The following is a 26,063-nucleotide window of genomic DNA, read 5'->3' on the forward strand; positions in this document are numbered from 1 at the left end:
GGTTTTTTTTTTTTTTTTTTTTTTGGATTTCTATGGGCTTCATAAGTATATTTCTTCATGAAGAAATTATGTTTGAAAGTAGACATGTGTAATAGAAACAAATTTACAAACCACCGTTTACCCAAAAAAAAAATAGCAATTTAAAAGTTTTGTTGTCTCTTCAAAAATTTCAATTTCTGCGTCGTCTTTAAAAGTTCATAACTCTTACGTTACTTAGCATTTTTATAAAAAAGCCAACGACATTGAATAGCCTAATCAGGTAGCAAGTGAATGAACTTGGAATCATGTCAATCCGATGTTGTTAGAATTTTATTTAACACTTAAAGTAAACTGTGCAAGGTAGTGATGCTGTTTTTCACCTTCTATCCTTGTTTTTAAAAATTCATAACTCACTCGTTACTAGAGATTTTTGGACGAAACCAATTGGGTTTGATAGTCTCAAGGGTCTACTGAAATCATGTCATTTTGATGTGCATAAAAATTTATATGACACTTAAAGTATGCTACACTGGTTACTTTCCAACCAAGTCCCTGGGCAACTTTCAAAAATATTTTAGTATCTCATATGATGCCTACAGAAGCCAATTTTTGGACATATCATATTGTAAGGAGTTTTCTACTTTATGCTAAAATTTTACGAAGTTTCTAGGTTGATAGCCATGCAAACGAACTTATTTTGGCAATTATCGTTTGAGATAAAAATTGAACCAACAACATTACTTTTAAAGTTTTGCCAAAAATTTCATATCAATAGTGGTTACATGCATGGAATCCATTCTAAAAACATTTTTGAAATTATTTTCTTTTAGTATTGAATTATTTTATATAAAAAAAAAAGAAAAAATTTTGAATTAAATTTTAAAATTTAATCTTTATACATTCCACTAAAAATATAGTTAACTAATTTACGGCTAAAATACAGTTAATTTAGTGACGTTTCAATCCACGCGAGTCATGGCATTACATAACTCAACTGTCAGCTTGCCCAAATGAGTAAACGGTTCCCTGGTAGCGAATCCAGCATCCGAAGAGTCATCTATAGCCTGTGAAACTAATGAAATGATTTTCGTGAATTCCTCTCAACCTGAGTTAACCCTATCGACTAGAAGCTGCAGTGGCATAGGTCATCCAGCCTTGATTTAGTGTTGTCTGTGCCACATCTAGGAAAATGAACTCGAATTAGCTGAATAAATATTCTTAGCAAAATTTGTCCGAGGGCCACCGACCAGCCGCTGCAGGCATTGGATTATGGCCAAAATTACAGCTACTCAAAAAATTATGAAATTTTATAGGATTGTCCAGAATATTGTGCTGATCAACATGATGTGTTTCATTTTCTTAGATGAGCATTGTAGCAGCCGAAATTTACATTTTTCAGCCGACAGGGCATTTGGTAATTCCTCGATTGCTGATGCGTCTGTACTCCATTCCTGCTAATTTTTGGATTGAAGGTGTATAATTTCATGGGTTAATTGATTGGTCAGGCACGTGTAAATGCTTGGGCAACAGAGACGGACGAATTGAATTTTCAAATTCTGGCTCCTCGAGCTCCGATCTCTCAATTTCGGCCATGTCCCACAAAATTGATACCATCCTTAGAGTTTTTGGCCCTTCCGGATTATTGGTGATGGTCCCACGACCTGATTCAAAGCAGAAAATGGAGTTTTGGCCTCATTGGAAAATGTACCATGTTGATTTTCATCGATTTCATCAATTTCAGATCTAAGTTTGTTGCTAGGTTGTTGGTAGGATTGTTGAGTAGTGTTTGTGGTAGATTACCTCAACTAATAGTTGGGAAGTTCAATGGATCTAGTGGTTTCTCCATTAAATCACCATTTTTCTCCTTTGAGTTAGAGAGAAAAATGGTTTCGATTTTAAGTGCTCTACGTGAATTTTCAAAAAAGAATAAAGCTAGATGGAAAGCCATGAGGCAAGTATTCCAACTGCGATCGAAAAAGACACTGGAGAAAGACTATCTAAATGTATTAGCTAGAAAGCAAAGTGCGGGTGAAGTTTTTCTTAACTGTGTATTGTTTAGAGGTTGATACTGCAAATTCTTGAGTTCTAAATTTCAGAACCACCAATCATAATTGTATGTTTGATGCAGGTCCTTCAGGGTAGTAAAAAACTTAGTAAAGGCTAGTTTAAAATCATCATTAGCACAAGAGCAATAGTTTTAGCAATGGTAGCAGAAGTAGGAGTATTTTACTTTACAGTTATTACGTCCCGCAGATGAAATTCTGAGTGGCGGCTCAGTGGTCAAACCTTAGGTTTGCTCCCCAATTGTCATCAATTTGAGTCCCCTCAGTGCCACTGACGTGAGTACTCGGCTGTAAACTTCAGGGCCACGTGGGATTAGTCGAGGTACATATAAGCTAGCCCGGACAACCACGGTCATAAAAAAACGTCCTGTGGATGAAGCAGAATTTGATTTCTGTTTCTTATTTAATAGGATAAGATTATTCTGTAAATTCTGTGCATGATGCGCTTTATATTTTAAAGAACAAAGCTCCTATTTGTGCTGGGTATTTGATAAATGGTCTTTATATTTTAAATTGTGCCACAAATGAAATAAATATTACTTTTGCAAATTATAAACAAATGTCTTACCATACTGTGATAATATCTATGGTATCTTAGACTTGGACATATTAATCTTAACATGATACAAAGATTGGATAAAGATGGTCCACTTAACACACTTAAGGTTAAAACATTGCTAGATTGTGATTGTTGTTTGGAAGGTAAAATGACCAGGGAATCATTTCTAGCAAAATGACATGGAACTAAAGAAGTATTAGAATCAGTTCATTTAGATGCATGTAGACCCATGAATACACCTATGAGAGGGGGCTATGAGTATTTTATCGCATTTACTAATGATTACTCTAGATTTGGATAAATCTACCTAATGGCTTGAAAGTCAGATGCTTTTGAAAAAATCAAAGAGTATCAGAGTGAGGTCGATAAACATTTGGGTAAGAGTATTAAGATACTTCGATCAGATCGAGGTAGCGATTATCTCTCAAGAGAATTCAGTGACTATTTGATAGAAAAATTGTATAGTTTCTCAATTGAGTGCATCTAGAACACCCTAATAGAATGTCGTTACAGAAAGACGAAATAGGACTTTGTTAGACATGGTTAGGCCAATGATGAGTTTTGCAACTCTACCTACCTTATTTTGGGGATATGCACTAGAAACAACAGCATATGTTTTAACTTGGTTCATTCTAATTTGGTTCCCAAAACTCCACGGGCGCAAGCCCATCTTATGTCGCATTTGAATTTGAGGATGTCCGGCTTATGTGCTCAAAGAGAAAGAAGAAAATTGGAGTTTAGAACAGAGATATACTTATTTTTCGATTACCTTAAAGCTACTAAGGGATATTATTTTTATAGTCCTCTAGATAGGAAGGTATTTGTTAGAAAAATGCACCTTCTTGGAGGATAAGTATATTAATGAATGTCAATCCAAGAGTTAGATCACGTTGGACAAAATGAGTGGGAGCAATTCCATCTCATCATTTTTTGAAATGCAATCTCGTGACAGACGACCTTTGGTGTCAGAAATACCTAAACAATGTGTTTTGAGTGGGAGAGATGAGTCAACATCTAATCCTAATGATCAAATCAAAGTTGAAGGTATTGAGGAAGTAATGACATCACCTAATAGTGATAGGAACATTGATACAAATGTCACAATGCCAAACGATGCCACAGTCCAGGGTCCATCGCCCCATGTACAAAGTCAAAGGGTCATCGGACTACCTTCTAGGTACTTTTGGAGAGTCCAATCAGGCAATCTCCACAATACAGGTTGATGATCCGACTTCAAATAAGGAGGCTATGAATGATGTAGATGCAGATTTATGGCACCAAGTTATGAATACTGAAATGGGATCTATGCATTCCAATCAAGTCTGGGAACTTGTAGATGTACCAAAAGGGATAAAATTGATTGGGTACAAATAGGTCTATAAGAGAAAGAAAGGAGCAGATGAAAAGTTGAAACTTTTAAAGTAAGGCTAGTGGCTAAGGGTTTTACCCAAGAGAAGACATCAATTACAAGGAAACCTTTTCGCGTAAGGCTATGCTTAAGTCTATCTAGATTCTCTATAACCATTATAGCTTGTTTTGATTATGAGGTGTGGCAAATGGATGTCAAGATGGTATTTTTGAATGGCCATCAAAAATACCTTCTTGACAAACGTATCTATATGATGCAACCAGGTGGATTCATAGAACGTGGTTATGAAAGCAAAGTCTACAAGCTTCGACGGTCCATTTATGGGTTGAAGCAATGCGAACCCGCGTAGCAACGAACACTAGAGAACCCATAGGAGATTGTCCCAAATTCCAAGAATGCCAATTGCACCAAGGCTTTAAGATTTAACCCAAAATTCGTGAACCAAGCAACTGAAAGTATATTAAACTAACGACCTCTTAATCACACGCCTTAAAGAGTCTCACCCGGCTTGGATTTGAACCCAAGAAAAGTGAACTAAAAAACTCAGCAAGAATGATACTTGAAGATCCCCTTGATTACACGATCAAAGATTCACACCCAATAGTTTTTAACGCCACAAGATGACTAGTCTTGATAAGTTCGGTAAAATTGTTTAACAAGAACAAAGTATGAAGCAAGAGCTTCGAGAGAAAGTTTCTTATTCAATTCATGGCAAAAAGTCTAGTTTCACAATGTGGAAATAAACTCCTATTTGAACTAAAATTATAAAGTCCTCGAAATATGGTAAAAAACTGAAATAATTAGGCTGCCAAGATTACAAAATACCATTAAAAATAGACTCCTAGGTAAACAAGGAAACTCACGTAAAGATCAAAAATTCGACTTTGAATTTGTCTATGCGACCGCATAGTTGGGAAGCGTGCGATCACATACGCCAATTGAAATGCTGCCCTGAAATCCCTACCAGTGGTTGTGCAGTCACATGGCTGGTATAAGGATGCGATCGCATAGTTCACAGTTTTGCTTCTTTTTTCAGCCACTTGATTAATGTTGTCCCTCGCTATTCCAACGCCCATAGCTAACATGTATCTTGAACTTAGGCCTATTATCTTCAACCTGTTGCACTCCATAACTTGATTATGAAATTAATTAGCTTTATCATCCCCAATTGGTAACCAACTTAGCTCAAATCCCAGCCGTAACTTCTTATCAAAGTTCAACAATCTTGCGATAATTATCAGCCTATCCCGAATCAAATCACAAAAGATTCAAAGAGATTAGACATATGGTTTTTTATCTGAACTCTGATGAAACTTATGTCTATAAGAAGATACATGACAAAATTGTAATTTTCTTGGTGCTTCATGTGGATGATATTCTACTTATTATAAATAATGTGGGTGTATTATCATCTATGAAAGCATGGTTGACCCAACAGTTTCACATGAAGGACTTAATGAAGCTAGCTATGTTCTTCATTTCAGATCTTGAGAGATCGGAAGAACAAGATAATGGCTTTGTCCCAAGTCTCATATGTTGACAGGATACTTGTCAGATTCGCTCTGCAAGATTCTGCTCTTAGGCATCGAATCCCACTTTGTAAGGATCAATCTTCTAAGATTTTTGAAGAGATTGAGTACATGAATAGGATACCTTATGCATTGGTAGTAGGTAGTCTCACGTAGTTATGCTATGCAATAGACCTGACATTTGTCGTACTGTTGGTGTGGTGAGTAGAGATCTATTAACCTCAGTATCAAAATATTGTAGCGATAAAGCATATCTCTTAGTATCTCTGGAGAACAAGAAATTATATGCTCCTCATCAGATCTTCTTTCAATAGGTTAAAATGATTCGAACTTCCAGTGTCATGAAGACTGTTACAAGTCTATATCGATATTGTTGTTTACACTTGATGGTAGGGGCATTATTTGGAGAAGTATCAAGCAATAGTACGTTGTTGATTCCACCATTAATGCCAAGTATCTGGTAGCTTGTTAAGCTATTAAATTGGCAGTATGACCAGAAAATCCTAAAGGACATCAAGGTAATGCCTACATCTGAACATATCTTTACACTTTATTGGGATAATAGTGGGATTGTGGCAAATGTTAAAGAATCAAGAGTCATCAAAGAGGTAAACACATTTAAAGAAAATGTCATATCTCAAGAGAGATGGTAAAGAAAATGTAGTTGTCAGTAAAATTGCTACTGGGATAATCTTGCAGACTCGTTTACTAAGAACCTATCGACTAAGGTTTTCGAGAGACATGAGGCTGCAAGACATGACACATATACTCTAGGACAAGTCGAAGATTTGTTGGGTTGCGTGCCCATATAGTATATTTTGATATGAGAAAATAATAATTTATAAAAAAATAAATCGTGATTTTATTTATTTGTTGCATTTATTTATTACTGAGCGTGCAAATTAAAGTGTCTATGATTACTTATGATAATAAAAGTTGGGTATTTGAATTGAGAAGTACATTGTGACATAACGTATATTTGATCGTAAATAATTTGTTCACAGCCAATATATAAAGGTTGGCACCTTATTGAAAGATTGTAGTGTTGATCGATTCACTATTCAGGTTTGTGATTTATCCTTATCACAGAAATAGTTAAAGGTGACATTAGTACACTGGGAGTGCTTTGAATGGACCATGTGTCGAGTTTAATTCTATAATACGACCATGTAGAGATTTAATTTCCACTTGACCGCTTTCGTATTTCATCTAAATCCCTTGACATGGTTATGTGTATCTTTTCCTGGCTTTAATGGTTATTTGATTTATCAATGGGTGAGATTATTTTGATTAGTCAAATATCTCGATGAGTTGGGAATTTGAGAATAAGGGGAGTATAGAACATGAATTCATGTTGGAAGCCGTCGCCCTGAAAAATAGGTAGAGTGACTACTTAAGTATTTTTCTGTTGAACAGTTAAAACTTTAGCTTAATGTTTAGCGACGGCGATACTTTGACATCTGCTATTAGGTCACAAAACTGTTGAAGAAAATGATACTTCAGTTAGTGAGAATAATTAGAAGGGCGAAAATGGCCATTCATGCGCGTACCTAATTATCGAATCTCAGATGGGGATAAAATATATATACAACAGGTCAGAGAAAAGTATTACATATTTATTGGCTTCTGTGATCTTATATATTCCAAGAGTTCAGTCTTTTACCTTCAGTAGAAAAACAAAGACTAATAATTAGATCGGATGGTCTAAGGTTGACTATATATGTTCTAATTATTGGAGAATGGATAATATTAGTCCGATCAGTCCTTGTGGTAGCTCTACAAAGTGCTGAAACTTAATTATGGTAATTATGATAGTTTTGGGCTTAATTGTAATTATCATAAAATATTGTACTTAGTTGTCATTACTATGGAAGTTGTAAACTTAATTATAATTGTAACTTGAGTTCTAGGACTACACATGTAATTAAATATAAACTAATTGGATTTGGACTTTAATTAAAACTCCTACTTGAATTTTAATTAGAACTTTTATTTGAATAAGAAATTATTATTGTACTAGAATTGTAACTATTCCGTCTCTATAAATAGAGACTAGATAGAATTTAGAATTCCTACAACAATAATAACACATAATTTCATAGTGTTCAAATTGGAGAGAGAAAATCGGGAGAAAATTATTTTTCTTGCTTTGATCAATTGTGCAAATCAAGAATTAATTTCTTGATTTAATTAAATGAGGATGCTCACTTACCGGTGTAGTCTTGACTTTGAAGAATACTATAGAAGACTTGGAGATTTGAATCATCAAGTTCTTGCAATTGAAAGGCTAGAAGTTTAGAGATCCGAAAGGCTGGAAGTTAGTGATTCAGAATTAATTCAAGAATTTATCATCGAATTTAGGTAAAAATTTAAATCATTTATTTTTGATAGAACATACACGTGAACATCTAGACGATCTTATTTATTGAATTAAAGAAATTTTTAATTTCTGAGTAATTTCACTTTTGCATTCCAACAAAGGTGCCCTACTGAAGTTCGTAATTAAGAATTTAATCTCTGACAACTTTATAATTTTTTTTGTTTATTACGAAACCATACAAAGATGTGGGCGCAAGCTCCATTATCGTCTCTTTTCTAAAAAAGTGTAAAGAATTGCTTGGAATTTGGTTTACAAACTAAAGCTAAGTCTTGAACAAAACTAAAGACGAAACATAGAGCTTTATAAAGAGGAATTCATCAAATCGAGCAAGTTTTTTGTCCCGAAATTCATGTTTATGAACGCTATGAATTATTTCACTCTCAATATTTATACAAGGTCACAAACACACTATAGTCTCGTGGTAGCAAGGACTAACATACCAAATCAACCAGAAATATTTATATAAGGTTACAAACTCACAGTAGCTTCATTGAAGCAATGACTAACATTGAAAGGGTGCCCTACCTAAGTTCCTAATTAAGACTTTACCATAATCTTTGACAACTTTGTATATCTTTTTGTTTTATTACAAAACCATAGAAAGATGTGGGGGCAAGCTGTAATTACTCTCTTTTCCCAGAAAGTGTAAAGAATTGCTTGGGATTTGGTTTACTACAAAAGCTAAGTCTTGAACAAAACTAAAGATGAAACATAGAGCTTTATAAAGAGGAATTCATCAAATCGAGCAAGTTTTTTGTCCCGAAATTCATGTTTATGAACGCTATGAATTATTTCACTCTCAATATCTATACAAGGTCACAAACACACTATAGTCTCGTGGTAGAAAGGACTAACATACCAAACCAACCAGAAATGTTTATATAAGGTTACAAACTCACAGTAGCTTCATTGAAGCAATGACTAACATTGAAAGGGTGCCCTACCTAAGTTCCTAATTAAGACTTTACCATAATCTTTGACAATTTTGTATATCTTTTTGTTTGATTTACAAAACCATAGAAAGATGTGGGGGCAAGCTGCAATTACTCTCTTTTCCCAAAAAGTGTATAGAATTGCTTGGGATTTGGTTTACTAACTAAAGCTAAGTCTTGAACAAAACTAAAGATGAAACATAGAGCTTTAAAAAGAGGAATTCATAGTCAGGCGATAACTAGACAAGTTACCGCGCTTGAATCAGGCAAGTTTATGAATACATGAATCAATTTCAATATGTTGATTCACATATTTATATGTTCCTACAGAAAATATGTGTATTGGTTGTTTTTTTTTTTTTTTTTCCAGTTTTCTGAATTTTATTGAAATTGAGCTTTTGGTAGTGTAGGATTGATTCTGATGAATTTTGAGATGTATATATTGATGCAAAGAGTGTGTTTTTTATGTAGGTTTCTTTGCGTTCTTTAGATTTCAAATTGTGTTGAACTTCCGTTTGATAGTATGGATTGATCAATTGAGTTCAAAAATTGAAATAAAAAATCAATTTGCTCTAATATAAATTGATCTTTGATGAATTTTGATCTTTAAGTCAATTTCCTTATGTGAAAAGCAGCTGAAGTGTCGTAGAGTATCTTTGATTAATAAGATACCCTACTCTAATCGAACAAATTTGGAATTTCGATCAAAAAATCAGTTCATTTATGTATAGGTTAACATCGACAAGTATTCCACCCTAAATGCAAAATTACTTACATTACGAGCCAATTTTAGGAAATCTCCTTCTTCAGTACTTTCAAGGGATGAGGAGGACTTTAGAAGTAGTACTAGGAAATGATACCTTGGTATGGATGTAAAGCTAAACAAATTGCTTCACAATCTGATGAGTTGTTTGACAGTAAAGAATCATTTTGTTCTAATTTTATTTGATTTTTTTATGGTAAATAGAGAGTGGATTGAATCTCCAATCATAAATTAAGGGTCTGACCACCACAACTAAGAGGAGTGATAAATAGCATTACTCTTGAAAATTTTAAATTGGATTTTTCTAAATTTTAGACTTTAGACTTCAACCACAATTGGGAAGTTATTTGTTGTATTTATCGGTTAAAAATTATTTAATGTAAGAATAGGACCGAAGTTACTTTTGAAACAATTGACGTATTTATTTTTATTTTTGATCAACGAAAATATTGTTAGACAATTAAATTTTAAACGCTTAGTGAAACGTGTACGATTAGGATTGAAGCATTTATTCGAGCACTAAAATCAATTCCATTTGCTTGAACTTCAAGGTTTCTCGTCATACTGTTATCCAAATTCTCATTTTTCATTTTATTTGTTCGAAACTCCAGAATTCTTGTAAGATATAATTCGTTCAGCCATGGAAGAAGAAACATTGACAAGTCATGAAGCACCGGTGGTTAATATCGCAGAGATGGACGAGATAAATATCGATCCGTCTAAGGTAAAATTTTTCATTTTGTAACTATGCATGTGTGTATGAATAAGCTGTGTTTACAAGTATACTATGAAAATTCACTAACTTTAGTATGACGAATTATTGAAGTGCCCTTTATATTGTTAATAATGTGTTATTAATGCAAATAATAATAATAACAACAACAACAACAACAAAAAATAAATAAATTTGGGCAAAATAGTATTTCACTAGGTTAAAAAGGCCCAAAAAGTGCGGTAGCCCTTATATTTTTGGGCATATTTTGCAGGAATTGACTCTAAAAAAGACTATACTTTTTAGAATTAAAGTATTTGTACACTTCTTTTGTACATCAAGCTTGACATCTACTAACGTGTCAAAATCAAGAATGTACATATAGCAGCTTTGTATTTTTCAAGACAATATTCTTAGGCATTTTTAAATGTACAAGCATCTTTAACCAAATATATATATTTGGTTGGGATTTAATTCAAAAGCACTACCATATATTAATAAGAAATACTTAAGAATCAAAAATTGAATTGATTGTCAACGAGTAATGTTTGGATAAATCCCACAAGCGTAAGAGATCATTGACAAGTAATACATGATGGTTTGAATGCCGTTCTGTGATGAATTCTAATTCAAGTATACTAGTCTTGCATAGAATTTAAAATATGTAACAGAGAGGAAATGATCTATTGTTATTATTCTAAATTATTCTACTAATTATGTAAAAAGCCTTGGTTTGCTTAAATGAATGAATGATTTATTGGATTTAGAATCCATCTATTGCTATCTATTTTCAATTCCCGATTATGTAATCTAGTTTTATTCATGCATTCTTGATAATAGATAATCTTATGATATTCAACTTTCTTGTTCAAGATAAATTAATTTATTCTAAACAAACCAAGTCATATCCTAGTCCAAATTCGAATGAGAAGAGCACATTCAATTACATGATTATCTAGGAGATGGTACATTTAATAACACAATTATTAAGGTAATTGCACATGCAATATATTTTATTCTTAACATCTATTGTCTCTGTGTGAATGATGCAGTGTTCTACTTAATTATGAAATTTCCAACATTATAACAAGCAACTGATTACTTAATTGGTGATCAAACAATTAAATAATGCAATGAGTATGCACAATTAATCAAGAAAAAAGAATTAACGAAGCTATTTAAATTGAATTAAAATAAATAAGTGAAAGGTCATCTTCATCCAATACATATAATGATCTAGCCTAGCATGTTTATAAATGAATTATATGAAAAATTAAGAAAGGACATCACCTAGATCACAAAACAATATAAGAATCTTGATGGAGAATCAATATCTTGGTCTTGCTTTTGAATCCACGCCTTGAATTCTAATGTACAGTTTCTTTAATTCCTTGCTAGCTTAATCTTCTTTCTTAAAATTGTGATTTGGGCTCTTGTTTTAATGAATTTTGTGATATGAATGTTATTAAGATGCTAGAGAAAGATTCCCTAATGTTTTGCCGAAGTTCAATATTTATAAGAGGCACAATTAGGTCAACAAACTCCCGCAAATCAGTTTATGAAAGAGTTGTATTGAATAAGGAAACTGATTCATGTCTAGCCAAAATTTTCCCATGTTCATCCAATGGCGTTGAAGTTGCTCATATGCCTATGGTTGTGTGAAAGGATGGCTTCTGTGCACGAAGTTAGTTGGATCTGAAAACCATCAGTATTTTTGTTATATATTTTTTGTCCGATATAAAATTGAGGCGAAAAGTACGTTCGAAGTCTAACTCAAAGGGCTACAATTATTATATAAGTATCATGTTTCCAATTTGGACATTTACTATGCAAAAAATGGATTTCAATTTGAGGTTGAAAATCTAGAGCACAACTCGTGCAGCTAGAATTGATTTGTGAAAATACTTTAACTATATTTCACTCATTTGACTTCTAATTATATCAATTGATCCTATGTGAACGTCACTCATCATTTTGTGGTCCAAATCAATTATTGAATATTTACCATCTAGTTCCCAAACTTTAAATTTCTTCATTTTAGCCCTTTGCCTTACTCTTGTCCAATTTCATCATTTTGCATCGAGTTTTACCTAACAAACGAAATATATACATAATTAAGTCATAATTTATTAAAACACAACAATTAATCTAATTTGACGACCTAAATAATTGTACAAAATATACTTATCATGTAACAACTAGAGTTTTATAATATGTATTTAATCAAATTAAACATACAAATGTTTAGTATGTGTCCCCTTGAAGCGTCGTACTTGAAACCTCATACAATTAATGCAGTCTAGTATTCGCCTCTTGGCTCCAAGATCCAGGTCATCATTGAAGAGGCCAGCTAAGCAAATCAACAAGGCCACTTTCCCTCCATGTCAGCTCCTACTTAGCTGATGCGACACTTTACCTTATTCGAGGCTCCATGTCGAATCACTTCTGTCCAAGGCCGAGTTGGAGCCATGGAGGCTCCAAACTGACTCAAGATCTTTTCTAAACAAATCTTAATGATTGATTGAGTTGACATTAAGGTCAAGCCACCAGCCCACATTTTAGAGAATTAACTACCCGTTAAATCATGATTGATAGATTGATACCTAGGAGGATACATAGTCCACCTTTACCTTTAGATAGAGCCACATGTCTTCCCATCCTACGGTTGCACTCCAATTCCACAACTATATAAACTCACATACTTAACCATTTGAAGGTAATGCTATCATATACTAAAAACTGACACCCATCTCTACTATTCTCAAGCACCTTGTTTTTTATATCGCCATTGACTGACTTGACATTCAGAATGCTTGCGATCAACTCCCATCAATGGAGAAAGCCACAAGTAACAAACTGTGTGTTCTAGTGCACAAAGAGTTATCTACGTAGAGATGATACCTGTTGTTCACGTCATCCTGGAAAAAATGAGGTCGATAGATTGACGATGTCCATGGAAAATCACACTATAACTACAAGAATCCCATGAAAAAGCTTGTCGAAAGAAGAGCGTTAACTTTTCCCTTGAAGAAATGTTTTGTTCTTGAATAAAGGACAACTGAAAGTTGTTTGGAAATGATTGTTTGCAGTGCTTCTTTAGTGTTTTGGGTGCATACTATTTGAAGAAAAGAGATATTCACCCATCACAAGTTCAAGTAACGAATAAGTAAATCCAAGGAGAGTAAGAGAGGCCTCCGAAGAAGAGGTCCTCTGAACTAATATCAATCACCAAAGGCCACACCACTACCATTGCCACCATCTAGGTGGCAGGAGAGTTGCACGCGTAGTTGCATAAGTGGCCCAACTGGCTGCCAATCTGAAAAGTATTGCAACATAAAATATTGCCATGCATGAGTTAGAATGTCCCTTGGCTAAGATTTGCCTACAACAAGAGGAGGAGGAAGTACAAAGCCAAAAGGCACATTTTGGTAGACGCAGAAAGTGTTAGTCTGGTCGAAAGGGATGTGGAAGTAGACATGTCCGCCAATTATGCTTCTATGTGACCTGCTAATGACCCGTACTTTAGAGAAGATAACTTTTCTCTTGAGTATGAGCGAGGGTGAAGACATCAAAGCTCTGCCAATGTCTTCAACAGGATCGGGCCCAACATGCCTAGAAATTGGAGTGAGAAGAGGAATATGGTAAACTTTAGAATTCATATGGGACCATCCCAACTTCTGCCTCGATGTCAAGCTAATAAGGAGGATTCTAATAGACTGTGTCAGTCCTATGAAACGATGACGATGATGACCTTCCTTTCTCCCAAGAGCTCCATAGTTTTTCCCTGTCAATCAATTTCCTACCCCCAAAGATCCCAAGGTACAAAGGAATAGGTGATTTGAAAAAGAACCTGAATAATTGCAAAATACAAATGAGCCTAAGAGGCACCTCACATACTTTGAAGTGTCGAGCCTTTCACTTAACTCTAAGTGGAACAGGAAAAGTCTGGTATAGCAAAATACCGCACGAAGCATTGGGAGATGGCCCGACCTAAAGAAAGCTGAAAGCTTTCTCAAATCAATACTTGAAAAGAAACATGGATAAGCTCATATTCAATGACCCCAAGACACGAGGCAAGCGGCTGGTGGAACGTTAAAAAACTACTTGGCCCGTTTTATTGATGAGATGACCTACTACAAAAAGATCGGAGAGGCACATTTTGCTCTAAAAAGAGGCCTTAACATAAACACCCTGTTCTGGAGGGATGTACGAGATAGGAACTACCACATATAATGAACTGGTGGAAATGATGATAGTTGAAATCATTAATGAGGAGATGACTGATCATTGAAATAGGAAAGCTTAAGGACTCTCATCACCTCAGAAGCAAATGGAAAAGAGACCCATATCTCATTTGTTAAACTAACAATGGACTAAAGCAAAAAATGTAGCAGCCCTCACTTCAGGACCAACCTTAGCCACTGCTACTCTAAATACTGTGCCGACCCGAGTTTATGAAGAGGTTGGACAAAATGGAAACCCTGGACCTGGAACTTTCCAAGAGACCCTCTTATCAAAGAAATAGAGAAAGAGGTGGTCGACCTAAAAATAGGTTCGACGTCGAGGTACAACATTATTGTACTTATCACCGATTCTATTGTCATAATACAAGAGAATGTAGAAATGCCCCTCACTCCATGGAACGGAGAAATCTTTGCGATACCATGAGAGAAAATCACCCCCTACGGTTATCCTCCTCCTTCGAGGCACGATCAATCCCCTAGGAGAGATGAGATAAGGCAACCTCCTAGGAAAAATTCACTTTGTTACAGAAGAGATAAAGGTAGAGAAAGACCTTAGGATGGTCAAAGGCAAATGAGAAATCCTCCAATCAAAGTGGTCAATGCTCCCATCCGGGAGATAGATACAATCACTAGAGGTCCACATATATGAGGTAAGTCCCAAAAAAAAAAAATATATTGAAACCTACATTGGAGAAGCCAAAGAGCCACCATGGCTAATTACATAGTTAATCAATCCCAAAGGATGAGGCTAGTGGAGCCCATCACTTTTACCTGAGAAGATACAGTAGGGTGCATTATCCTCGTTGCGATGCTCTAGTGGTAAGAATAGTGATAGCCCATAATAGGCTGAGGCATATGCTAATAGATAACAAGAATTTGGTTAACATATTGTTAGGTTCCACCTATGATAAGATGACGGTAGATCATGACTTAACACCTATGACTTCTCCTCTGCATAGATTCACAGGAAATAGTATCATTCCAAGGGAAAGAATCACTCTTGCCGTCAAGGTGGGGACACCTCCATTAGCTGCCCATCATTTCATGGAATTCTTGATAGTGGATCACAGGTCCTATTATCGTGGAGACTAGGCCGGCCTTTCTGAAGGATTTATGGGCAATTGCCTCCATTTGTCATCTATGTATGAAGTTTTTGCTAAACACAATATTGCTGAGATTAAAGGTAACCAAATGGGGTTGAGGAAGTACTACCTCAACTCCTTAAGGAAGGCGGAACCCCATAGTGTTAATGTGGTGTTATTTGACACTAAGATATTTGACGTCCCTGAACAACAGAACACCCCTAAACAAGGAAAAGATATCGAAGTGGAAAAAGTCCTTGAATAAGGGAAGCAACAAGAAGGAATTGTTTATGATGTACTAGACCCACGTATAATTGAATCCGAATAAAAAATAGCTCTGATGGCAGAACTGAAAAGTTTCCCTATAACCCCTCAAGACCCTACCAAGGTATTAAAATTGGGAAAAGATCTATCACACGAAACTAAAGAAAAGCTCAAAACCTTCTTACAAAGTAACTTGGATATCTTTGCATGGAGGCACGAAAACATGGTGTGCATCGACCCAAAGATAAGTTGCATCACTTGAAGATTGATCCTAGGTACGCCCCCACATAGACGAAAGAGGAGAGCCCCAAACCCTGAGAGGTATGAGGCCTTAAAGGAGGAAATAGAGAAATTGATCAATAATGGCTTCATTAAAGAGACCATATATCCGAAGTAGATATCTAACCCTATTCATGTAAAGAAGCACAACGATAAATGGAGAGTATGTATATATTTCTCTAACCTCAATCGAGCTTATTCAAAGGATAGCTTTCCACTCCTAAGAATAGACCAATTTGTGGATTCAACTAAAAGGCATGAGCTATTAAGTTTCATGGATGCTACAATCAAATTCTCAATGTACCTTGCAGATGAAAACACATCATTTATTACAGATAGAGGCTTGTATTGTTATAAAGTGATGTCGTTTGGATTAAAAATGCTGGAACTACCTATCAAAGGTTGGTCAATAGGAGGTTTACAAACCTCATTGGTAAAATTATGGAAGTTTACATTGATGATATGCTGGTAAGGAGTCAAAATTGGAGACCATGTTAAGCAATTAGATGCCACTTTCCAAATCTTGAAGAGATACTGAATGAAGCTAAACCCTCTCATGTGTGGGTCTAGTGTCGTCTCTGAAATTTCCTAGACTACATAGTCAATCGAAGAGGAATTGAGGCCAATCCATTGAAGATCAAAGTCTTAATTGAAATGAGGTCTCCTCAAAAGTTCAAATAAATGCAAAGTCTCAATGGGCAAATGGCAGTCTTAAATCGTTTCATCTCAAAAGCTACTGAGAAATGCCTCCCATTCTTCAAGGTTCTTAAATGAGGAAAGAAGTTCTATTGGACTACTAAGTACGAAAAAGTTCGAGTAGCTAAAGAAACACCTCGGGCAGGTCTATCTCCTCTCCAAACCAAAGGTTAACGAGAGCTATTACTCTATTTGATTGTATCTAAAGATGCTATTAGTTCAGCTCCTGTAAGAGAAGAAGCCACCCATCAATTGCCAGTAGATTGTGTAAGTAAAGCCCTCTTACAAGCAAATGCTTGCTACCCAGACGTGGAAAAACTAGCCCTCTCCCTAATCACCATTTCTAGAAAGTTGAAACCATACTTTTAGGCCCATAGCATGTACATGCTAATGAACTTTCAATTCAAGCAAGTGCTGCAAAGGCCTGATGCTTCAGGAAGATTGTTGAAATGGGCTGTAGAATTTAGCGAGTTCGACCTAGTTTTAAAACCAAAGACTTCCATAAAGGGTCAAGCCTTTACAGATTGTGTAGTAGAATTTACTAATCCCCCTGAATAGAAGTGGCCATGGAACCAGGAGAGCCCCCATATGGATCCTTTTTGTCGATGGCTCCTCTAGAAAATCGGCTCTAGGGCAGGAACGGTTTTCATTTGTTTAGAAAGCCACAAGCTCAATTATGTAGTAAAGCTCGAATTCAAAGCTTCCAATAATGTTGATGAATATGAGGCACTTCTAACTAGACTCAAGTTAGCTAAGGAAATGTTGATGAATATGAGGCACTTCTAACTGGACTCCCAACTAGTAGTTAGCTAGGTTAATGTCAATTTTATTGCCCAAGACAAGAGCATGATTGCATACCTCAAACTCGTCATGGATCTCCTCCATTGCTTCGAAAAATTTGAGTTGGCACAAATCCCACACGTCAAAATGCCCATGTCAATGCCTAGTCTAAGCTGGCTAGTAGTGAGACTCCGAAATGCTCAAGGTCATTCCAATTGAGCACCTTGTTATGTTGTCCATTTCTAAGCAAGAAGAAACGATGTAGGTAAAAGGCACCCCGACGTGGAAGTAGCTAGTTATAGCCTTCATCAAAGATCAGATCCTACCTGAAAACAATATGAATCCCACAAACTTATGAGAAAAGTTGCACACTTTTATTTTTAAAAGATGATGTCTTATATAAAAGAGACTTCTCATCTCTTCTCCTTCAATGCACAAAAAGAGTGCCCTCCAAGAAATTCACGAGGGGTATGTCGCAACCACTCTGGAGGGCCTACACTGGCATACAAGATAATTAGGCAAGGTACTATATGCTTTAACTCACCCCAGCATAGAAAGTTCACGCATTATATAAGTACCTATCCATGGATTTCGGGAACTATTGTGTTGTGTTTGAAATGCACGACCAACGAAAGGCAAAATACTCCAAACTATGCATCACCTACACAAATTCCACACATTACATAAATATTTAGACATGGACTTGTGGGACTATTGTTACACCTCTTGGCTCCAAATCAATAGTGCCCACTTTTCCTCCATGTTACCTCCTACTTAGCCGAGGTGACAATTCGCCTTATTCGAGGCTCCATGTCGAATCACTTCTGCCCAAGGCCAGGTCAGAGCCTCTGAGTCTCCAAAGTAATTCAAGATCTTTTCTAAACAAATCTTAATGATTGATTAAGTTGGCATTAAAGTTCAAGTCACTAGGCCATATTTTAGAACTTTAAATGCTCGTTAAACTATGATTGTTGGATCAATGCCTAGGAGGAGACATAGTGCACCTTTACCTTCAGATGTAGCCATGTATCTTCCCATCCTAGTCAGCACTCCACTTCTACCACTATATAAACTCACATACTTAACGATTTGAAGGTAATGCTATCATATACTAAAAATATACACCCAGCTCTACTATTCTTAAGCACCCTGTTATTTATATCGCCATCGACTGACTCCACAGTCCAAGTGCTTGAGGCGGACTCCCCATCATTGAAGAAAGCCATGATTAACTAACTGTGTTTCTAGCATGCAATGAGTTATATACATGGAGATGTACCTATTGGCCATGTCAACCCAACAAAAAATGAGGTCAACATAAGTATCTCCAAGACTTCTTTAATGTTTTCAAGAACCTCAAGAATACTACACTTTTTTATCTCTATTTAATGTGTGGACACTAATGAATGAATAATTTCAATCAATCATAGTCCCTATTTGAGCCCCATTTTTTGGGATAAATAAATTTTGCAATAATAATTTTTTAAGAACGTGTACTTAAAAAGTAGAAAAAAGTTTTGAATTTACGTGTAAATTATTTTACGTGAGAAAATGTTGTTGAAGATAACTTTAAGAAAAAATGAAGTTTTAAAAAATGGGGCTTAAACAAAACAGGGGTATAACAAAAAGTAAATTGAAATAGAATAGGAAACGTTCCTTTTGTCCCCATAATTTTCCTTATCACATGTCAAATTTTAAAAAGATTTGGAATGTATCTAGACAATATGGATGTCATGTTAACTAAATAGAGATGCTCCCTGTCCTGAGTTGGGGATCGGGTTAAAAACAGGGGCGCCACATGGTGCCCCCTATTGGAGGGGCGCCTACCCCTAGCTAGCACCCCTCCAATGGCGCCCTTATTTTTAACCCTGTCCCCAACCCAAGACAGGGAGATTTATTCTTAACTAAAACATTACGTAATATGTTCATATTAATTATAGATATTTAATTGTGTAGTCCTCGTTAAATTATAACTTCCTTGAAAACCAATGAAGGGACTTGAACAGATACAATTAATTTAAGCATCAATTAAATTAATTCTTGATCATTTAAGATTAATCAATTAGTTTGGACTATGTCCACCAATGATCGATATGGTTTTTTTATATAATTGAAATTATCAAAGCTTTTAAATAATTAATTCCTATTGACATGTATTTAACAACTTGTCTCTGTCAATCGATAAAATAATTATAAGTAACTCTTCTGATCAGTAGCTTCTAATTTGTCATATAATATTAGAAGTTCCGTTATAATTACCAAAGTAACAAGTTATTTGATACTGCTTAAAATTTATATTTTAATCAAAGTCAACAATTAATTTTAACCACTTTCTCATGGAATCCATAACTTTTTAACCATACATTTCATCAATTTTCATCAAAATCAACTAAAAATTTCATTTTAATTCCAAACAAATGGGGGCCATATAATTAATCTTACTATATGTTTTCAAGATTTAGATGTATGTTTGACTACCTTGTAATGACCCGAGCATTATGCCCGGTTGTTAACTTATGTGCTATGAGCTCTATGAGAGCCTAGGAGCATCTTACTCGTCAAGCTTTATGTCATGTCCCACATGATTCGAATAAAAGACCACTATCTTATAAGAGACTAAAGTTAAATCCCAGTAACAACCCGAGCCTCATTCCTTACCGTTAACTTATATATTGTCCACTCTAAGAAAACATGTGCCCATTTTATCCCTCATAGCTTTCTCTAGGATTCAAAATCAAGACTTTTGCCTTATGGTAGACTTAAGTTGAATCTCGAGGAACGTGATAGAAAGTGGTGAAGGGAAGATGGGCCCAAACACTACTAAAACAAATGGTACGTAAGATAATGACCGGGTACAATGCTCAGGTTGTTAAAAATGTTCAATTAGTATAGGATTCAACTTAAATCTCTCATAGAGTAGAGGTCTTGGTTTGAATCTTAAGGACGAAACAAAAAGTTATGAGGAGAAGATGGGTTCAGGCTCTCCTATAACGAATAATATGTTAACGGCTTCGATATAAAGGTAGCATCGTTACGAAAAATGCGTACTTTTTATAATGACTCGAGTCTCACACCCCACCGTTAACTTACCTAATTGATACTAGGGTTCATCTTAAATCTCTCATAAGGCAAATGTCTTGGGTTCCAATCCTAGGAATGTGACAAAAATTCATGAGGGGTAAAAAAAAATCCTAACGGCTGGGTTTTATGCTCGGGTTATTATAAAAAAGTTCAATTAGTACAAAAATTCAACTTAGGTGTCTCATAAAGTAGAGTTCTTGAATTCAAATCCTGAGGACACTTCACAAAGTCGTGAAAGATAAAATGGGTTTAAGCTTTCTGGAAAATACGTTAACGGCTTAGATATAAAGGCAGCATCGTTGCAAAAATGCATATTGTTATAATGACTCGAGTCTAGTGTCCGTTCATTAACTTACCCTAATTGGTACTAGAGTTCATCTTAAAGTTCTTGTAAGGAAGATGTCTTATGTTCGAGTCTCGTGCCCGATCTTTAACTTACCTTAATTGGTACTAGAGTTCATTTAAATCTCTCATAAGGTAGATATCTTGTGTTTGAATTCTAGGGGATGCGACAAAAAAATAATGAGGGTAAGATAAGAGCAATCTCTTTCACAACAAACAGTACATAAATTAATGATTGGGCACGAAGCTTAGATCGTTACAAAAAATATGCATTTTTGTTAACGATTCGAAGCTCGTGCCCAAACCATTATATCATATATATTGTTCGCTTTCGAAGAGTTTGAGCTCATCTTAACCCTCATGGCTTTCTGTTGCATCCACAATATTCGATCCCAAAACCTCTGCCTTATGAAAGACTTAAGTTGTATGAGTTGAGTCTACAACTTAAGTCTGTCATAAGATGAAGTTTTGGGTTCGAATTCTAGGGTGCGAAAAAAAATCGTGAGGGATAAGATGAACTCGGGCTTTTCCATAGCGAATAGTATGTATGGTATGATAACTTGGATACAAGGCTCAAATTGTTATAATCGTAACATTTAGTTCTCTATGATCATGATAGTATTAAATATTACATTGTCCTATCCAATAATATTTATTATTATTGTTATTTTTATTACTAAAGTTTATAGACTTTAATATAGATAATACAACCTTATCAAAATCAAGTGTTCACCTTTATTTAGTGGTCATGGACAATTAGCTTTGATCACTTTAAAATAAAATTAAAAAAAAAATTCTATATGTAACAACTTAAGGACTCAATTTATAATATATCCGTGATTAAGGTACATTTTAATATTTGATTAAATATTAATTGTATTTATATAATATTTAAATAACATAAATTTATTTATATTTGTTCAAAATACAATGCTGCATTTGGAGAAATCAAAGGAGATGATAGTGCCCATGTGGAAGAATGTAAACAATAATGTAAATCATAATATACTCATAGCATGATTGATTCAAGAAAGTGTTGGTTCTAAAAACGATCATACTATTTGTACATTGCATTTGACATCATTCTTCACATTGTACCACGTGGCAATATCACATTGGACAATTTTTTTAGAAAAACTCACGTTCCCGCCAACTCCATTTTTGAAAACAATGGAGTGTCAAGCATGATGTCAAGGTTTGAATGTACAATGAGCATTATTCGTCTAAAAATGGTATGTCCCAATTTTTTAAGTCGAAATAAGATATTAGTTCGATGGTCTCAGGTTTCTTTTGTTGTATCAACCTGTATCACTAGGCATTTCTATCGATACAGCATCTTGAGCTGAGATATTCTTGCAGTTCTCTTTGAAAGTCGTACGTTTTTCTTTGTTAATTTTATTTCAGGTGAAAGTAGAGAACATTGAAACAGCCCTTAATGGTGAGGTCATTAAAATAGAGGAGTCGTCTTTTGATGCCATCACTGTCGAATCAATCTCAACGGCAGATGAAAAACTTGTACTGAAAAGCTTGTACAAGAAGATTGCAGAAAATCAGAAAGTAGAAGAGGCACTGAAGAGTACTGCTGCCGAATTAGCTACAGCTCAAGGGAAGTTGGAGCATTCGAAATCACAAGTGCAAGAGGTGGAGCAGAGGCTAGCATCAAAGGAAGCTCGCATCAATGAATTGACCGAGGAATTGGAAATATCAACTGCTCGGTATTCCGACCTTCAGCTAGAACTCAAGAATGCCATGGACAAATGTGCTGAGCATGAGGGAAGAGCCAATACAACCCATCAGCGTAGCGTCGAACTTGAGGATCTAATGCAGATATCACATGCTAAGGCAGTTGAGGCTGGTAAAAAAGTAAGCGAATTAGAGTTACTTCTTGAAACAGAAAAACATAGGATCAAGGAACTTGAAGAACAATGTCGGGCTGCAGAAGCAGAATCCTTGAAAAGCACTCTGAAGGTTTCTGAACTTGAAGCACAACTTGAGGCTGATCGAGGGAAAACTTCAAGCCTAGAGGTTGCATTACAGGCAGCCACTCGAAAGGAAAAAGAACTGACCAAGCAATTGCATATGACCACAGAGGAGAATAGAAATTTAAAAGACACCACGAAAACCTCAAATGAGAAGCTATCTGAAGCTGAAAATCTTTTTGAGATTTTGAGGAATGAATTGAGTATTTCTCAACAGAAATTGGAGAGCATCGAAAATGACCTCAACACTGCAGGAATGATAGAAAATGAAGTTATTAAGAAGCTCAAGTCAGCCGAGGGGCAGTTACACGAACAGGGAGAAGTGTTGGAGAAAACTACTGCGAGAGGCATAGAGCTTGAATCATTACACAGAACTCTAACAAGGGAATCAGAGCAGAAACTCCAAGAAGCAGTAGATAATTTCACCAGAAAAGATTCTGAGGCAAAATCTTTGAAAGAGAAATTAACGAGTCTTGAAGATCAAGTTAAAAGTTATCATGAGCAGCTAGCTGAAGCAAATGAAAGATATGCAGATGTCAAGAAAGAGCTTGATCAGATTGTAGTGAAGCTAGCTTCTTCTGAGAATGCCAATGAAGACTTGAAACAAAATATTTTGGATGCAGAACGTAAAGCTGAACAGTATGTTGCAGAGAAGGAATTGTTAGCCGACACCAAATTACAGCTCTGTAAACAGGTCAAAGAACTTGACGAAAAGTTGAATTTGGCTCTATCTGAGAAGGAAGTCTCTGATAAGCAGCTTGCTTCTCACATGAGCACTATCGCTGAATTAACAAAGCAGCACGCAAGAGCCACAGAACTTCAATTAGAAGCCGAAGCCCGCGTTTCATGGGCAAAAGCACAGTTGGAAAGAGAAGTTGAGGAAAAATCAAAGCTTAATCAAGAACTGACTTCATATATGTCCAAGTTAAGTGATTTGAAAACCCAACTGTCAACTGTTACTTCTGAGAAAAACGATGCAGAAGAAAAGTTTCAGTCTGCAAAACAGGAAACAGAAAATTTGAAACGGAGACTTCAGGTTAGTACTCTAGCACAATCTATCTCAAAAAAAACTTTCCCATCAATTAATGGTTTTCTTATTGGATGTCAAATTTCGTGTATTAAAATTGTTAAAATTATATTTATGAGAAATACCTTAGAGGTTGATCTTCTTGTAGGATCACGACTGCAAAATCCAATGATTAATGATCTGGGAGTTTGAAGACGTGAAGTCACGTGGCTTGTGTTGAAATGCAGAGGCAAAATTATCCATAAATTAAAAAAAAATATTTAATTCAATAAACAAAATCATCTAAATATTTAAGTGTATGTTATATCACTAATAAAGAATTTGTATATTTAGCTAAATTCAATGATCAATTCTTGAATTAATTCTAAACCACGAACTTCTAGTTTTTGGTTCACGAACTTGAAGCTTTTATTTCCAAAAACTTGATGTTTTAAACCTCCAAATCTTCTATGGTATTCTCCAAAATCAAGACTGGACCAATGGGTGGTCATCTTCTTTTATTAAATCAAGAAATTAATTAATGAACTGGACAATTGAAAAATCAAGAAAGAACAAATAATTTTTTTCTCTATTTTTTCTTTCCAAAATTCAAACATCATGAAATCATGTATTACGAATGTTATACAATTTCACAGGATGTCTAGGATCCATCTAATCTATATTTATAGAGATAGAAGAGTTTCAATTCTTATATAATAATAATTCTACATTCAATTAGGAGTTCTAATTAAAATCCAAGTAGAAATTTTAATTAAAGTTCAAATTCAATTAATTTACATTTTATTACATGTATAGTCGTAGAACTTCAATTACAATTATAATCAAATTTTCAACTTTCATAATAATTACAACTAAGTACAAAACTTTATTGTAATTACAGTTAAACTCAAAACTATTATACTTATCGTAATTAAGTTCCAATACTTCATGAACCTACCATAGTGACATATTCGGATATATATTATCCAAGCTCCAATAATTAGATATGTCTAATCGACTCTAAACCACCAAATCTAATTATTAGTCTTTGTTTTTTCCACTAAAGGTAAAAGACTGAACTCTCGAAATATATAAGATCACAGAAGCCAATAAATCTGTAATACTTTCCTCTGACCTGCTGTATGCATATTTTATCCCCGTCCAATATCCGATAAGTAGGTACGAGCATAAATGACCATTTTACCTCTCTAATTATTCTCACTAACTAAAATTTTATTTTTTTCAACGATTCTGTGAACTAATAACAAATTTCGAAGTTTAGCCGTACTGAACTCAAATTTTAATCATTCAATAGAAAATACTTAAATAGTCACTCTACCCAATTTGACTTGTTTGTATTGGACTTCAAGACTTGAATTTGCTTTTATTTGAAGAAGAATTCGATTTTCTTGGTATTTCTCGAACTTAGGCTAAGAGAGTTTCTTCTCTTCTGCCGACTATGGAATTTCTTTTGCAATATTTTTTTTATGGACTTTTGGCCTTATTTATAAAGAGATTTGTAACCATCAAATTACATTTAATTAAAGTTAATTAATTAAATATAATTATGAATTCTAAAAAGAAGAATGGGTCTTTTATGGGTTTCTTTAATCCAAATGAGCTTATTAGAAATTGGGCAACGCACAAATATAAGCTAAAATTTATAGGTCTTTTGAAAAATCATATGTAAAGTTTTTTTGAATTAAAAAAATATTTTGTAAAATTAAAAAATGACACAATGTCACTTTTTTTATAAAAATTGTGTCACTTTTTAAAAATAAAAAATAAAATTGTGACACGATGTCACTTTTAAAAGTTTAGTATCACTTTTTTATTAAAAATTTACATGCAATGTCACTTTTATTAAAAAATGATGTTTATCACTAAAAAAAGTAATAGAAATTTCAAAAAGACAATTGAGAAAAATGACAAACACTAAAAACAAGTGACAAAAATAAAATAAAATAATTGACAATTACTTGAAAAATGACACAAATTCAAAAAAGTTATACAAATTCAAAAAA

The 26,063-nt window shown here is 34.7% G+C and overlaps 1 protein-coding gene across 1 annotated transcript; it reads left to right on the plus strand.

The window, feature by feature from the left end:
- The first annotated feature begins 10,151 nt into the window (after positions 1–10,151).
- On the plus strand, positions 10,152–24,418 carry LOC111412432 (intracellular protein transport protein USO1-like). The gene is made up of 3 exons (XM_023043361.1): positions 10,152–10,298; positions 22,459–24,069; positions 24,209–24,418. Exons 1-3 carry the CDS (start codon positions 10,215–10,217, stop codon positions 24,230–24,232), a joined length of 1,719 nt encoding a protein of 572 aa, XP_022899129.1. The 5' UTR covers positions 10,152–10,214; the 3' UTR covers positions 24,233–24,418.
- The last annotated feature ends 1,645 nt before the right edge of the window (positions 24,419–26,063 follow it).

Source organism: Olea europaea, chromosome 16, assembly GCF_002742605.1.
Source record: "Olea europaea var. sylvestris chromosome 16, O_europaea_v1, whole genome shotgun sequence".
Taxonomy (NCBI): domain Eukaryota; kingdom Viridiplantae; phylum Streptophyta; class Magnoliopsida; order Lamiales; family Oleaceae; genus Olea; species Olea europaea.